Source organism: Myotis myotis, unplaced genomic scaffold (assembly GCF_014108235.1).
Source record: "Myotis myotis isolate mMyoMyo1 unplaced genomic scaffold, mMyoMyo1.p scaffold_m19_p_43, whole genome shotgun sequence".
In the NCBI taxonomy this organism is placed as follows: domain Eukaryota; kingdom Metazoa; phylum Chordata; class Mammalia; order Chiroptera; family Vespertilionidae; genus Myotis; species Myotis myotis.
This window is the reverse complement of record NW_023416350.1, coordinates 445,771-462,195: the sequence shown is the minus strand read 5'-3', so window position 1 is coordinate 462,195 and position 16,425 is coordinate 445,771. Positions and strand designations below refer to the sequence as shown.

General features: G+C 49.5%; 1 protein-coding gene across 12 annotated transcripts in view; it reads right to left on the bottom strand.

The window, feature by feature from the left end:
• The window catches only part of CHST10 (carbohydrate sulfotransferase 10), a 36,925-nt gene that overhangs the window by 3,091 nt on the left and 17,409 nt on the right, over positions 1-16,425 (bottom strand). For 7 of the 12 annotated variants that reach the window (XM_036306768.1, XM_036306763.1, XM_036306766.1 and 4 more), the window contains 4 exons: positions 16,210-16,341; positions 9,871-9,962; positions 3,775-4,009; positions 1,314-1,419 (listed from right to left, as the gene is read on the bottom strand). In XM_036306768.1, coding sequence (XP_036162661.1) covers positions 1,314-1,419; positions 3,775-4,009; positions 9,871-9,962; positions 16,210-16,341 — 565 coding nt within the window. Of the gene's footprint in view, positions 1-1,313; positions 1,420-3,774; positions 4,010-9,870; positions 9,963-11,963; positions 12,132-14,717; positions 14,813-16,209; positions 16,367-16,425 lie in introns of all 12 variants that reach the window. The other 5 variants (XM_036306770.1, XM_036306769.1, XM_036306761.1 and 2 more) reach the window with 3 other exon arrangements.

The window sequence follows — 16,425 nt, the reverse complement described above, 5'->3', positions numbered from 1 at the left end:
GCCGCCATGTCCTGAACCCTCCCCCAGGTGAGCTCTGAGATGAGCACATCACACACATCTCGCTTAATCCACTCAACACCACTGAGGGCAAACCTGCTCGTGAGCACCCATTTTATAGGTGAGGAAATGGAAGCTCAGAGACTGTAACTGTCCAGGGCCTCAGCACTCACCCTCGGGGGCCACTGTGAAAACATCTACTTAACCTATGTTTTGTTTTACTTGAGAGTTTCAAAATTTTAAAAGGACATTTAAAAGTTTTGTTCCTGGGCAGAAAATCCTAAGGACAGAAACTTTGAATGAGTTAGGAACAACGGAGGCCAGGAAAGTTACTTTATATCTTAAAAGGCTCAATTCAAAATTGCCAGGGCAGGAACAATAAGAGCCGTGGTGGCAGAAGATGGAGTGAGGCTCAGGCCCCAGCGGGAGGAGAGCTGGCCCGGGAGGCCTGCGGGAGTGGCAGTGGTGGCCCCAGGGCCCCAGGGAGACCATGACGACAGTGAGGCCACTGCTGCCACTGCAGCGGCTTACTCCGTGCCAGAAACTGCTCAGTGCTTTGCAGGCCCTAACCACTTCCTGACAAAAGCCCAGGATGGTAACAGGGCAGCCCTGACCCAGCTCGGCTCTGGCACGGAACAGCTGTGTTCTGAAGGGTTTGGACACGTTGGAAAGCCTCCGGAACCAGGGCTGGAAGGAAGAGAAGGTGCTGACGAGCGAGGCAGGGCCAGGTTCAGGTGGGTCCTGACATTCTTATTCCTGTTGAACTTGGCCCTGGCGGGGCCATTTCATAGCTAGTAAAGAGAACTTTTCAATTTATAGCTAAGTTTTAGTGCCAGTGCCCTCCCTGCTGTGATTGGTGGGTCTGTCTGCTGGCTGTGTTAGGTCCAGTCCACACCACCACTCCCAGGGCAGTGGCGGGGAAGCAGGCTCGGGGCCTTTGGGGAAAATGAAAACTAGGTGGGGTTTCCCTGCAACCTAAATCCCTTTCTTATGAAGAAACAATCATATCCAGTAAGGAGTCCATAAAACTAAACACAACCAACGCAGAGCAAAAATGACCCCTCACTTCTATTGGGAAAATGACCTTCCTTCATTCCCATGGGCTGCATGAAGGTGAGGGTGGAGAGCCATTCTGAAATTCCCATCAAGATTTCTGAGTTTAAATGCACTGAACTCTGGGCATGTGCAAAGCTGCCTCTGCCCCACGCAAACCAACAGCCCACTGGAGTCCTTGGCGCAGTGTGGGACACAGGGCAAGTACAGAGCCCAGCCTGGGACGTATCGAAAAGCCCCTCCCTGCAGGAACCTGTTCCTACCGCTTCTGAATTTCTGCATCGCTGAAGGCAGAGAGACGAGGGAGGCCGTTCTTTTCATGGTCATGAACCACATTCTCGGGGATGTCTTCGATGGAAGGAAAGGCACCTAGGAAGTAAACAAGGGAGAAGCTGTGTGGCCCCCTCAGTGCTACCTTTAAAGAAGATGCCCGTCTCTTAGGCCCATGTTCCCCACAAGTCATCCCCAATATCCATGGTGATATCGAATTCCAACTACGACGAGTGAGACGTGGCAAAATGAGAGTGCAGACAAGCTCTGGTCACCTGTAAGCCAACAGGAGGAAACAAGAGGAGTTAAGAGGAGGAGGGCGAGGGAGCGAGTAAGGGGTGGAAGGAAGGATGATACCTACCCCTGGTAGCGCACTGGAATGGGCTAAATCTGACAACAGGCACATCGCTGCATGCAAACAGAATGCCTAAGGCCTCCCACACTCACTCTCCTGTGAAACTGGGCTCATGAGAACCACCTGCTCACACCCACAGCACTCACAGGCCCGTCACTCCCGACAGGCAAGGTGTTCCCAGGACCACATCCCTGGGCCTCAGGTGGGTTCCTAGGCAACCTCAGGGCATCCCAGAGATGTGGCAAGTGGCAGAGATGTTTGGTGCTGGAACAATCCAGCTAATGTCGTGGGGTAGATATATTTGAAGCAAGGGTCAAGGATGAGACGGAGTGACTGAGGAGAAAATGGCAGGGTTAAGAGCACAGTGCTCGGAGGCAGGCTGACGCATGTAACCTGGGGAGGGGCATCCTTGGGTTGGCGGGTTGGGCAGGCTTTTCATTCTTTTCCCAACTTAGACAAATGGAAATAAAGTGTCATTACCCGAGCTTTTAGCCAAGCCTCTGCAAACCTTTACATCCATCTTTGTGTTACTCCTGCCTTGTTACGCGTGGAGTCTGGTGGGAGAACATCTGTTGGGCCATCTAAGCAGTGGCCATAGTCTATTTCATTTATTCTTCCCCCAAATGTGTAAGTGCCAGTCTAGACCTCTACGCTACCTGCTGTGGATGGCTCTAAATGGGCAAGACTGTCAAATGAACCAACCTGTGGATTTGCACATGGGCCCACTCAGGTATCTGTCCCCATCCAGGTGCATGTAGGGCTGGCAGAAGGCAGCCACAAGGACCACCTGCTTTTCTATTGCAGGCATACCTTGTTTTATTGTGTTTTGCTTTATCACGCTTCGCAGATGCTGTGTTTTTTTACAAACTGAATTTTTACAATTGAAGGCAAGAACCTCCACCAGCAAGAGGATTATGGCTGGCTCCGCTGCCATGTCTCCTTCACAGCAGTGGTCTGGGCGGGTCGCAGTGCCTCTTGGGTGCGCCTACATGCGCCCTGGCAACCTGTTCCTGTTTTGGACCTGCCCTTGACTGATGCTTCATACAGTGGTGGCAGATTTGTAAGAATCGTGTATTCATTGTTTCCAATTTGATTTGTAACCTCATTCTACAACATCAAAAATCCAACATGCAGTCAGATTACTCAAGCATATACATTATATACCAGAAAACGAGGCGAGTGTCTCTCTTCTCCCCCAGCCAACCTGCGAAAAGGCCAATGACAACAAACTCTGACCCCTGACTGAGGGCAGAGCAGCAGTCGGACAGGGGACAGAGGCCAGGGCCACCGCCCACAGGTCTCCCAGGTCGCATTCTTCATCCAGGGTCACCCGGCTCTGAGCTAGAGCCGTGCTTCTTTTACAGCTGAATTTAAGGCACAGAACCCATTAAGTATCTTGTCAGTTCAGAGTACGTAGAGTTTAAACTAATAAACATGGTGTCTGGAAGAGCAGTGAATAATAAAAAACTAGGGTATGAGGTCACTTGCCAGTGATTTCATTTGTTCCCAAGAAAACATCAGATTTCCTGAGGCAAGTCAGCTAAATCCTCTGAATATGATGCTTGGTGTAAGATGAGGACATTTCTTTCTACCCCCGTGGCACTGAACCCTTTGTCTGTGGGTAGAGGCTCCCCTCCCAGGGCCTGGGGTAGGCACCCTTCTCACTACAGGAAGGGCAGTGTTGGGGGCGGCTTCCTGGCACTCAGTGAGCGTGGGGCCTTGGATTACAAGGACAGAGCCAGTGTCTAGTAAGAATCGATCCTGTGAATCTGGAGGGAAGGAATGGGACCCACCAGGTGAGCAGGCTGCCTGAGATGGGGGCTCTGCTGTGGAAAGTGAGGAGCTCGTGGCCTTAGGGGTGGCCCTTTGAGAACAACCAGTATCCACATTAACCCCACTAACTTTTAAAGTGCAACACTCACAGGAAAAACACAACGGAGAACTGTCTGGCAGGTTACCAGCTCCTCTTAGGAGATGTCCCTTCCTGTGGCTCCTCCCTGCCCCCTTGTCTGCCTCCCCCGACCCCCAGGTCACAGTGGCCTTCCCCGGGCAAACCCCAAAGTCACCGAGGGAGGACACACCACGGGCCCGGCACGCACCGTTTAACACGATCAGCACTTTCTTCCACTGCGTGTTGCCCACTTTGGGAGTCTGGCAGAAGAGGATCTTGTGCTTGTCACAGACGAATATTCGGTCCAGGACAAACTTGGACACGGCCGTATGTGAGAGGTTCTTCAGGGCCGCATCCCTGCAGACATTTTGGATGAGCTCCAGGCGCTCCATATAGACCAAGGGCTGAGCAAGCTGGCCGTCTGCGAGCATCTTCCCAGTTGGCTGCAGGGACAGGGAGGCAAAAGGGCCCGAGGGCCTCCTGAGCAGAAGACAGACTGCCGCCGGGGAGCCCTGCGCTCTGGCCTCCAGCTGGGCACACAGAGAAGCTGCATCCGACATAAGCAGGGCCCTGTGGACCGGATTCACCTCCAGGGGCCTGGGACTCAGGTCCATGTTCAGAGAGAAGCGAACCCTCTTGTTCCTCGTCCTCAGCTTGGACAAAATGAGGGGTGGTGGGTGAGGTGTCTACCAGTCACTTTGCTGATGAAATTATGACCCTTAATTTTCTTGAAACTGCAGGACACTTTTCATTCAGGGCTTCAGGGAAGGCCAGTTCCCTCTCCCCGCTATTCTCTATAGCCTTTCCCTCCCTGTGATTCTACGTGTGCCTGTATGGCCTGTATAGAAGGAACAGCTGTCTACATGGTGACTATTTGGGAGATAGTCTGGTTTATTAATTTAAAAAACACCTTAGGTCATTTAGTATGTTTTGAAAATGCAGCAGCCATGACTCCATTTCCTCAGTGATAAGTGTAGCAGGAGAGTAGGAAGCTGGGAAAATCCCCGGGTAAGTGGAATGGGGAAACCGGGACAAGAAAATGAAACAAGGCCAAACAGTTTGGGCACCTTGCAGCCAGCTTGTGAGTCGAAAGACCTTACCTTCCCCAACAAAAGACACTTGAGAGCACGTGGTTTATACCCTCCTCCCTAACCAGAGAACAGACATCTGAAACCCCCCTGGCCTGGGAAAACAGAGAACAAAGACCCAATCAAGGCCATCTGTGCCAGCTAGACCCAAGGAACAAATAACAAAAACCCCATTCATGCCCAACCGACCCAAGATAACAGTAAAACAGCCCAAAGAATAACCCCAAGCCCCCCTATGCACTCATTTTGATGCATCAGCACATTAAAAATGCACCTGGGAAGCTGATGAAGATTCTGGCCTGCAGGAAAAAAAGGATAAAAAGTCCTCAGGAAAGACAATGTGGGCTGGCTCTAGAGCTCGCCCCTGCCCCTTCCCAGGCATGAACTTTTTCTTTCTAAGGATCCCCATGAGATGTAACCAGCGGAGCAGTGGGCAGCGACCACGGCACTCGGGCTCACCCTGATCCTGTCTCCAAAGCCCCTTACTCTCTGACTTCCCCGTGAGCTACAGCAGCCTGCCCAGGCTACCTCGCTCCTTTAACATTTCTAAAGAGCCAAAGCAGAGCCCTACCTTGTTTCTTTACCCAATTCCTTCCTCTGTTTCACTGTCCCCAGCTTTAATAAACGTTCATTCAAACCCATCTGGACTCAAGTTGCAAAACCTTTCCTACACGAAGTCAAGAACCCACACACTAGAAGCCGGCCTGAGGCAGACCTGCTCTGGTAACAATGAGCACACAATGGTGTTTCCTGTGATGCAGGTGAAGGAGGGTGTTGCTTGGTGGTCCCACAGGCATTCAGCACTATGAGCACAGGCGGCAGGGAGCACGCCAGCACGCGCTTGTTCTCAAAGGAGTTATCAACCAGATGAGAAAATCCATGCCTGTGGGACGAAGGCTCTGATGCCAGAAACCCCTACCCACCAGGAAAGTGGGCCCGAGACCAAGCAGGGGCGGGTGTGCTGACAGACTCCAGGGGCCCGAGGCCACAGGGACAGCAGGAGCACAGCCTCCTGTTGGGTTTCTGAGCTTGGGGTCCAGCCACACTAGGGAAGGGCAGCACTTCTTTGCTCTGTGATGTCACCACTTTTGAGTGTTGGTTCTGACCATCTCTGTTATCTGGAAAAGGTCTTTCAATAGCTTTTCCCCTCAAAAACATAGTACATAGGAGGCATAGCTCCTAGCCGTGCGTGCCTGAGACAGGCCCGCTGCTGCCCCCACACAGAGCAGACCCTGAATGAAAACAGCGTCACGGCTCTAGCTGGTCTGGCTCAGTGGATAGAGGGTCAACCTGCGAGTGAAGGGTCCCAGGTTCAATTTCCAGTCAGGGGCACATGCCTGGGTTGTGGGCTCGATCCCCAGTGTGGAGCGTACAGGAGGCAGCCGATCAATGAATCAATGATTTGCTCTCATCACTGATGCTTCTCTCTCTCTCTCCCTCTCTGAAACAAAAAAACAAAACAACCCCACAAAAACAGAGTCACGGCTCTGCCACCCAATTCCTGAGCTGAGGCCTCACTGCAGGGATCCCACCCCCACCCCCATCTGACTGTCATTTCTTTGTATGCACCCCATTTAAAAAACATTTTATTATTATTATTGATTTCTGAGAGAGAGAGAGAGAGAGAGAGAGAGAGAGAGAGAGAGAGAAACATCGATTTGTTGTTCCACTTATTGATGCATTCATTGGTTGCTTCTTGTGTGTGCCCTGATGGGAGATTGAACCCACAACCTTGGCATACCGGGACCATGCTCTAACCAACTGGGCTACCAGGCCAGGGAAGAAGTCAACTATTATTTATTTATTTATTGTTTAATCCTCACCTGAGGATATGTTTCTATTGATTTTGAGAGAGAGAGAGAGAGAGAGAGATTGTTGCCTCCTGTACATGCTCCAACTAGGGATGGAACCCACAACCTAGGTACATGCCCTTGACCTGAAATCAAATCCATGACCTTTCAGTGCTCAGGGGATACTCTAACCACTGACCCACCTGGCCATGGCTAACCACCCATTTTAATCTCTGGGTGGCTTACAGCATTTTCTCCTCTTGATTCTAGCACTTTCAACACTTGGCCAGGAAGTGTCAGAGTGGGCCTCTTCACCGATTTGCCTGGAATACAGTGAGCCTTTCTGCCTATATCTTCAGCTCAGGAATCTGAGACAGGGAAAGGTCATGTTAAGTTAGGAGGTGCTCCAGCATTCACCCACAGCGGCTAAACTTCCAAACCCTGCCCTTCTCCTCAATCCACGTTACAGAGAAACATGGCTGTGTGCTTATCCTGGGGAAATGGAGTCACAGGCCATACATATATGCATAACACCTAAATGGGTTTTAAAAAGGAAATATACAAAAGTTGAGCTTTTTCCTTTCAATTTTGGGTATTTCTTTAAAATACACAAGTATGCATTACTTTTTAGTAAAAAACTTGATTTAAAAATATTGGCTACGGCATCGAGGCCACCGGCATGCCATCCAGACTGAGGAAGCTCCGGAAACATCAGGGCCGCGTGAGCCATCACAGGAGGCACCGGAAGGCCAAGGTCCTGCTGGTGGCTCACATCATCACAGGATCAACTTGGACAAATGCCACTCATTTGGGGAAGTTGGTGCGAGGCATGACCCCTTCACAGGAAACCTGAGCTTCTGCCCAACTGTCAACCTCGGTAACTGTGGGCCTTGGTCAGGGAGCAGACCCAGGTAAGTGATGCCAAACACAAGACGAGTTGCTCCCATCACTGACGTGGTGCGATCGGGCTACAACCGAGTTCTGGGGAAGGGAAAGCCCCCAAAGCAGGCACCACTGTGAAGGCCAAGTTCTTCAGCAAAGAGCTGAGAAGATAAAGGGTGTTGGCAGGGCCTGGGTCTTGGAGCTCGAAGCCACATGGAGGGAAATTTATTAAATGCTCACAAATGCAACAACAGCAGCAAATATTGGCGAGGGGGTGTGGGCACCTATAGAGACTTCTGAGAAGTTCTAGAAAGCTCTCCCAAGTCCTCTGTAGATTAATTCTATCCGAAGGCAGCTGGGCAAAGACAGCACAGCATTCTTCCCTCTTCCTTCAGCTCCACCTTCCACAGCCTCCACCGAGCACCCTGGGCTTCCTCGCAGGGCTGGCCTGTCCCTTCCTCCCCATCCACGGCCCCTCTCCTCTTCCCTCCCTCCCTTCCTCCCCACCCACGGCCCCTTCTCCTCTTCCCTCCCTCCCTTCCTCCCTCCCTTTTCCTAAAGTGACAACCACTCTTCCCAGCCACTTCCTGATGCCCTCGTCAAGGCCTTCCACCGCCCAGTGACTCACGGGGATGAGTCATACATGGCAAGGGGAGCGGATGCATGACGGGTTCATCTGATTTTCCTTACAAGAAGCTGATGAAAAAAGCCAAAACAGAGAAAAAAGTTCAAGTTCCAAAGTACGGCACATACCCCTTGGCACGGCTTCAGTATTTAGAATATCTGTAACACAAGAACACACACGGCACTGCATGTGTGTGCGTATGTGCATGTTGGGGGCAGAAGGTGGGGGAAGGCACTGCTGACCAGGGAGCCTTTTTCTCCAGGCCCACTCCTTTGGCCACTTCTAGGTGTGGCCCTGTTCTGCAGCTCGTCTACTTATTCTGCTGCTACATCTACTTATTCCCTTAAAGTTACAAAGAACTTCCTCCCAAGATTTCAAAGCAGATGGCTCCTCTAAATTAACTATTAAGTGGACCAAAATGCCCTTATTGTATCTGTTAAAATGCCGTAGGCTCCCCAAGCAATCCATTTATGGGGTAGTTGTAACACACTGTCCTTCCCAAACAACTGGGTCAGTAACAGAATGGGAGGACAGAGCCCTGGAGAACAAGGACACTGGAAATTTCGGGACAATACAGGTTTCACCCCACCACCTGGCTCCCTGCTCTTCCTTCAGGAATCTACTACAACCAACTCCCAGGCTCACATCACCTCTTTCAAGAAACTCTTGCTCTCTCCTGTGTTTGATAAAGTTTCTTGCGTTTCCCTGGAGGAGGGAAGAATGTCTTGGGGATTCCTACCTCTGCTTCCCAGGGTGAAGACCCTGAGGAAGGGAGAGAGCACCGGCAGAGTGCCCCCTCTGTCCTCTGCAAAGCGACCTCTGCTCCTCCCCAGAGAACAGTCTTACCCTCCCTTTGGGTCCTTATTCATCCCAGTCACTAAACATCAATTTCCTTAACTCTTTCTATGAAAGCCACCCTCCTACTTCTTATAGGTTTGCTTCTTGTCCACCCACCCCCTCCTTGCCCTGGTCTACCCCAAACTGAAAGCAACATCGCAGGCCCACCTGACAAGAGGTCTGCAGACCAGATCCTTACTGCATCCACTCTTGTGAACAGTTAACTCCAACAGAAAGTCACTCTGAGCAGGTGCTGGCTTTTTAGACTCTGGGTTCTAATTCCTCATCCTTACACTTACTGTAAGTCACAGGCAGAAACAGTCCCTTCTCTGTTTAATTCTGAGCTGATACACATCTTTAGAGCTTGCACTACCCGTTACATTCCTTCCAGCGTAATTGCAACCTAAACCTTTCAGACCCAGAATGGGGGTCAGCAAGTGAGAGGGCGTCCCTCACTGAGGCATGGCTAGGAATTTATGTGTGAAAGGAGCCTGAGAAGACAGACTTAGGTCAGAATGTCCATGTGATTCTGGATCATCACGTTTCTCCTAACCGCAGCTCCCACCCACACCACTCCCGCGCTGATGACCCGCTCCTCTGTCCAAGGCCCTGTTAACTCTAAACTTCCCTGATTCTGGGTCAGAGACCTTTTCCCACAGCCCTGGTTTTCTCCTGACCTTGCCCAACATCCTCCACCCCCCGGCAAGGTTCGCTGTCAGCTGGTCAGGAATGCAGCACAACGGGCATTTACAGAGCACCCACGATGGACAAAGCCCTGTGAGGAACATAAATAAGTGTGACTGTGCCTCCCCAAAGAGAAGCTCAAAGATGAGTAGAAAGGTGCAGAAGGGACAGAAGCAGTGACTACACAGCAGAACATGATGGTAAGTGGGAACAGCTGATGAGCTCAGGGAACGGGCAGGCCAGTGCCCACGCAGTGATGGGGCAACCTGCTGGTGCTGGAGGGAGGGCGCAGAGAGACTGAGACGCCACAGGGAAGAGTGGGAAGAGGCAGCCCTGCTCCTCTGCTGACCAGGCCGGCAGGCCGGAAGGGACAAGGCCTTCTACCTGGCTGTGCCTACCTTCAGTTCCTCAGGAAACTGCTGCTCTTCCTGTAACTTCCTGGAATCCGGCACGGCTGTCAGGAACAGGAACTCCTGTTTGGTGCTGTAGGCTAAGACAGAGAGGTGAGAACTCTTCTCATGGAGAAGCAGAAAAGAGGCCGAGAAGTGGGCCTACATGGACACGCCCAACCAGTATTTGGCAGGTGCAAAAGCAATTGGGTAGAGGGGGATGTCTTTTCAACAAGTGGTACTTGAGCAACTGAACATCTATCTATATATATAAAAGCCTAAGTAACCGTTCTACCATTCAACCAGTAGCTATGATGTGCACTACCACCAGGGGGCAGATGCTCAACGTACAGGCATGGAAACATGGGACAGACTGATGAATCTCAGAAGGAAGCGGGGAGGGCGGGAAGAGATTAACCAAAGATCTTATATGCATACTAGAGGCCTGGTGCACAGATTCATGCACTGGTGGGGCCCTTCGACCTGGCCTGCGGGGATCGGACCGAATCTGGTTCTCCGACATCCCCTGAAGGGTCCCGGATTGCGAGAGGGTGCAGGTCAGGCCAAGGGACCCCATCCACCGGGTCTCTAGTAGACACATAAAACTGTAAAAATAAAAATAAAAAACATAGGAGAAAAGTTTTGGAAAATTTGATAAAATAAACCTCCTCAAAATAAAAACTTTGCTTTGCACAGATCACAGAAAGGCAAACTACAGCCCGGGAGAAAAATTTGCAAAGGATTTATACCTAGAATACATGAGAACTCTCAGAATTCAACAGTAAAAAATAATCCAATTAGAAAGTGGGTAAGACATGAACAGACATTTCACCAAAGAGGATAAACAGGTAGTAGATAAACACATGAAAGGATGTTCAACATCATGAGCCATCAGGTAAATGCAAATTAAAGCCACACCGAATTGCTACAGGGTGGGGCAAAAGTAGGTTTACAGCTATTGGCATGGAAAATAATACAATAATTAATAAACAATAATACAAGAATTGTGTTTCATGTACTCACAACTATAAACCTACCTTTGGTCCACCCTGTAGTTAGAGAATAGTCACAAGGATATAAAGTACAATATAGGGAATATGGTCAATAATATTGTAGTAACTGAGTATGGTGTCAGAGGGCTACTAGATTTATCAGGGTGATCAATTTGTAAGTTATATAAATGTTTAATCAGCCCTAACCGGCTTGGCTCAGTGGATAGAGCGTTGGCCTCTGGACTCAAGGGTCCCAGGTTTGATTCCGGTCAAGGGCATGTGCCTTAGTTGCGGGCACATCCCCAGTAGGATGTTGCAGGAGGCAGCTGATCGATGTTTCTCTCTCATCGATGTTTCTAACTCTCTACTGGGACCCTTGAGCCTGCAGGCTGAAGCTCTATCCACTGAGCCAAACCGGTTAGGGAAAGAAATTTAATTATTTAAAAAGCCAGGTTAGAAGTCAAGTTAGTGCTTACATACTAATTTAAAAATTCATGGGAACTGCCCTGGCCGGTTTGGTTCAGTGGATACAGCATTGGCCTGGGGACTGAAAGGTCCTGGGTTCAATTCTGGTCAGGGGCACATGCCTGGGTTGCAGGCTCAATCCCCAGTAGAGGGTATGGGGGAGGCAGCCGATCAATGATTCTCTTTCATCATTGATGTTTCTATCTCTCCCTCTCCCTTCCTCTCTGAAATCAATAAAAATACATATATATATTTTTTAAAAAACCATGGGAACTGAGATGAGACTAGAGAAACCTTACAAAATGCTAGTCCAGAATAATCAATTTATAGTCAACTGATTTTTGGAAGACCTTTGGAGCAAAATTTGAAGATAAGTTTCAGACCTCTATAATCAAACATTTATTTTTCAAAACTTTGCAAACACTAATACATACCTAGAAAAAATAGAGCAAATAAAATTATAAAAATCAGCAAAACGAAGCATGGACAAAGGCACAGTTCACTTTTTTAAAAAAATCAAAACCTCCCCCCTTAGGTCATTAATACCAACACTGCACACTCCCCTGCAGCCCCCACCTGCCCAGTCCTCGCGTCCCCCCTCCCCGTCCAGCACTGCCAGGAGAACGCACAGGGAGAACTCCTTACCAACGCCCCGACAACAGTAACCCAGCTCCACAGCTTCCTTTTGTGACTCCAGTAGAAATCTCTCTGCCATGCACCTTTATGAATCCCACTAAAGTATTTTTTCCCCATTTTCTAGGTTTGGGTTAAAAGGCAACCTAACCAGAGCTGTGCCCAGCAGCTGTTCTGGACCTGTAACAGGGACAAGAGTGTTGTTTATGGTGCAGAACTAGACAAGGCATCAGTGCCATCAGCAAGGCTGCTGGACACACTCAGGCTCTGACACCAACGTCTGTCTATCCTCCTCCTGCACAATCTGGCCACCTTTGGAGCAGCACTAAGGTGCTCAAAAAAAGGTCACATTCCCCTCCCGTCTGGTCACTTCCTGTTCCCACAGCATCTTCTACTAGTAGCACTACAATGCTTAGCTAGTTCAACACTTAGTTCAACAGACTTCTGTAGAAATCTAAGCTTCTTAATAACATTTAAATAGGACAATGTATTGTGAATTTTAAACAACTGACCTATCAATCAATCAGCTTTTGAAGAGCAGCCCATTTCATGTACCAGGAGCAAAATAAATGGGCCCTGGCAGCTGTGGAATGTCTCACATACTGGCCAGTCATCTGCCCATTTTTAGCATTTTTATGATTTTAAACTTCCTGGTGTTTTCTCCCCAGCTCGCCTTGGCCCTGCTTCGAAGAGAGTGAAATAAAACTGGCAGCATGATTTATGTTTGGTTTGGTCTTTCCATTGCTTTGTCGATGACCATTTATTTCCAGCAGGTATCATTATGCCACTATGATCAAACAGTGCTTCCCTTCCCCTCTGGCCCTCAGGAACAAGACTCCAGCTGTGAGACCAAGGATTCTGATCCTCCAGTTTTGGCCAGGTGCCTTCATAACCTATCAGCTCACTTTCGGTATAGGCCTCATTCTATTCACAATGCATTTAAATTTACCAAGTGACACACTGCTTTGTTTTTCTAGAAGGGATCACATCCACTCATCTCTGTGACCATGCTGTGTCCAGTCACCCAGTGTCTCCCCCTTCACACACCAGGCAGGAGGCATGCAAAGACTCTGAAGTCACTGGCTCTGTCCTTAAGCGGCTTACAACCAAGGTGAGGGGCTAAGTGGAGCAAAAGATTGGGAGAGGAAGTCAAACAGGACTGAGCCGAAAATCAGTGTCCACACTTATGCACCAGATGCACTATTCTCAACGTCCCTGCCATGAAATTCCCATAGCTGGATGGGATCTATTTCCCTAGTTACAACTCCCGATCCTAGTTCAACATGACACTTGAATGTGTCAACCACGGATAAGCCACTGCCACAAATATCACTGTGGCTTCATTGCTGAGCTGAAGAGAGACCATAACCCTATTAAAAACAAAAAACAAGGTAAGCATTGCTTTCAACAGCAGTTCAGGACATATCTGCTCTTCCTGTCAGCTTAACTAGTAAGGGAATCATCAGGAACAGGCAGGTGAGAAGAAAACACGGCCCTCCACTGAGGGGGTCTAGAACAGAGCCGGTTTCCCAGAGAACAGAGCCAGACAAGCCACCCCACAGACACCAAGTTACAACCGGCCCCTCGGTGCTGGGACCAAGGATTTGCTACCTGCGTTTCAGGAAATGGACGCATGATCCTGCTGTGTTGCCAGTTATTTCCTTATGATAAATATTTCACACGAGGCTTTTGGTTCAAAGGTGAAAATACTGTGACCACCAGTAAAACAAAGCCTAACACATGAGAAAAATCTCTTGCAGACACAAGTTTACAAAACTCTTCCAGTTTCCTGTTCAGCTTTCAGACCCATCAGGGGGTTAAGGCTCCCCGCTACCCCCAGAGACAGAGGGGGTAAGTGACCATTCCCACTAAAACGTAGGGCTCAGGGGCAGGAGATGCCTGAACCACCACCCACAGTCTTCTCTGATGGCCTTCAGGGGGGTTGTTTAACTTCAAGGAGCTCAATCATCTACACTAGACCCTGTGTGTGAGCTCACTGCCTTTATTCATAACTCAGCTAACAGACATCCATCTCTGTGATTCTAGCCAGGCACTTAGGGACAAGTCCTCCGTAGTCAAAGATGGCTGCGCCATGTTGTGGGCCCAACAGCAAAGAGTTCTCACTGAGTTCAGTGCACATCATGGGGCTGACACCACCCTCCCTGGTGGCCCGTCCTCACCAGGACCCTCTCCATGCTTCGCTGAGGGGGGCCCAGTGTGTGCTGGCTCCAAAGTTCCCACCTGGAGTGGTTCACTGGCCACAGCCATCACACGGCCACACGGGGCATCAGAGGGCACGAGGAATACCTGGTGAGCAGCACAGAGGACTACACCCATCTTTCCTCAGGTCTTAAATCCTAAAGCATCCAATAGATTCAATAAAACATTTCTAAAATAATAAATAAAATTCCAAAACTTTTCATCCTTCTCTGTAGGTTTTTCTTTCTTTCCCTGTAATTTTTTACTCCCCTTTACAAAACCTCTAAGCTTTAACACTTTTCTGAAAACATTCAGCATCAAATCTGCCATATCAAAGCAGAATGAAACCTCGTTTATCAGTTACCACTGAGGAATGAGGTGTTCTCTGGAGGAGCCAGAGAATAATATAACGCGAAACACACATCTAATTTAATTATTTTTTGTGGAAGTCTCATAAATATATTACCTATTCTACTTTTTTAAACAAAATAAGCCATAAATACTTTAACCTCGTGACCTGCCCTGTAGGTGCCTTCCTTACCAGGCGGTGACTTTTAAAGAACTCACAAGTAAAATGTGTGGTTTCATGGTCTCAGCAGCTCCGATTCTCGTTCAGCTTCCCAGCTCTGTTCACACTTGGGGTTCTCCACCGGGCCCCACTCCTAGATTCAAAATGACTTAGTCTCTGGTTGGCCCTCAAGCAGCAAAGGTTTTCAAAGCCCCCAGTGATTCTGAAATGCCAGGAGGAGGAGAACCGCTGCCCTACCTCTCAGCAAGGGGCCTCCATTCTCGGTAAGCACGCTGGAGGAGTGGAGCCATGTCCAAACTCCCAGGCTAAGCTCACCGCCTCAAAGTCCAACAAGGCTCCGAGACGGAGCCCGTGTGTCTCACAGAGGCCCCAGTGCCCAGGGCAAACCACCTGGATACCTGCAGGGATGAGCCTACCATCCAGAGGCAGCCTCAGGTTCTCATGAGGGCCATGTAACTGACAACTATTGTTAGTGGAAACTATGGAGCTAAGAACCCCGCCTTGGGGCTGATTTCAGGGCTACCCTCTTCTGCCTGCAGATCCTCTTCCAACCTTGTTGTTACTGAACAGACAGGGAGACACAGAGACGGGAGCCGGAGATGGGGGCACCAGGCAGCCCTCAGTGCTGCAGGGACACACCCAGGAGCTCTAGGCATAGCAGAGCCTGCAGGCGAAAATCAGGAAAATGCTCATGTGATAATTTTCTAATCTTTGCTAAGGGCCACCCTCTGCAGGATGTACAAAGAGTCGTACAAAATAAGGATGATGAGCACACCCACGGTCACAAACATCTTCCCTAACCGAAAACTGCTCCTAAGCCTGACACCTCCCCTGTGTTTCGCCTCACTCTGCCTCTGAAAGGAGTCACTTTGGGGTTCAAGATGACCAATACTGCACCTCCTTGTGCATGCCCAGCACTTCACCGGTCACTCAGAAAGCCTCGCTGTGCTCAGGTCAGTCTTAGGGGCTAAGACCCAGGTAAGCGAAGGACAAGAGCAAGACCTAGAAGCAGCTCTGCTAAAGCTGAGCTTGGTGCTCTCTGTGTCGTCCTCTGACTGCCCACATCAAGTCAAGGGAGTTAAAAATCCTCAAACACAACCTGACATGCACATATTTAAATCACCTTCTTTCTGATGCACTAAGGTGACCTGCAAACGTGTGGCCACCAGTGCACAGCGCCAGCTGGCACCCAGGCATGCTGATCAACCACAGTCTTGTCTCACGATGGCGCCAAGCAGAACACATTCTCAGATTCGGAGCCTGTGGGATGCCATGGAGGAGGCACCAAGGAACCCACCAAGAAAGCATGTTCTGTCTACCCCGAAGGGCGGAGCTGGTGAGAACCATCCCCTGCCTTTTCACCCCACACCTCTATATGGTTAAGGATGTGGATGCCATGACCTCCCCGGAATCTTCTGGAACAAAAGTCCTTGGATTCCGTGACAGAGATCATTTGTGCATGTACTCAGAAACAATATCGCAGCAATGTCTGGATTAGCCAAAATTCATTCCACACGGCAGCATACCTACCATCCGGGTCTTTAAAGGTCAAGGTGATGAATTTGCTGGCCACCATGAACATGAAAATCACCCAAAAGCATGCAGCCAACAGAAGCCACTGGTGGTGCATGTTGTCAAACGTCAGCCATTCAGTGATTCTTCCTGGAAAACAAGCGGAGTGCTCCTGCTGCTTACAAATACATCAATTAAACAAATGATCAGAAAAACAATAGGGGATTCCAGTTA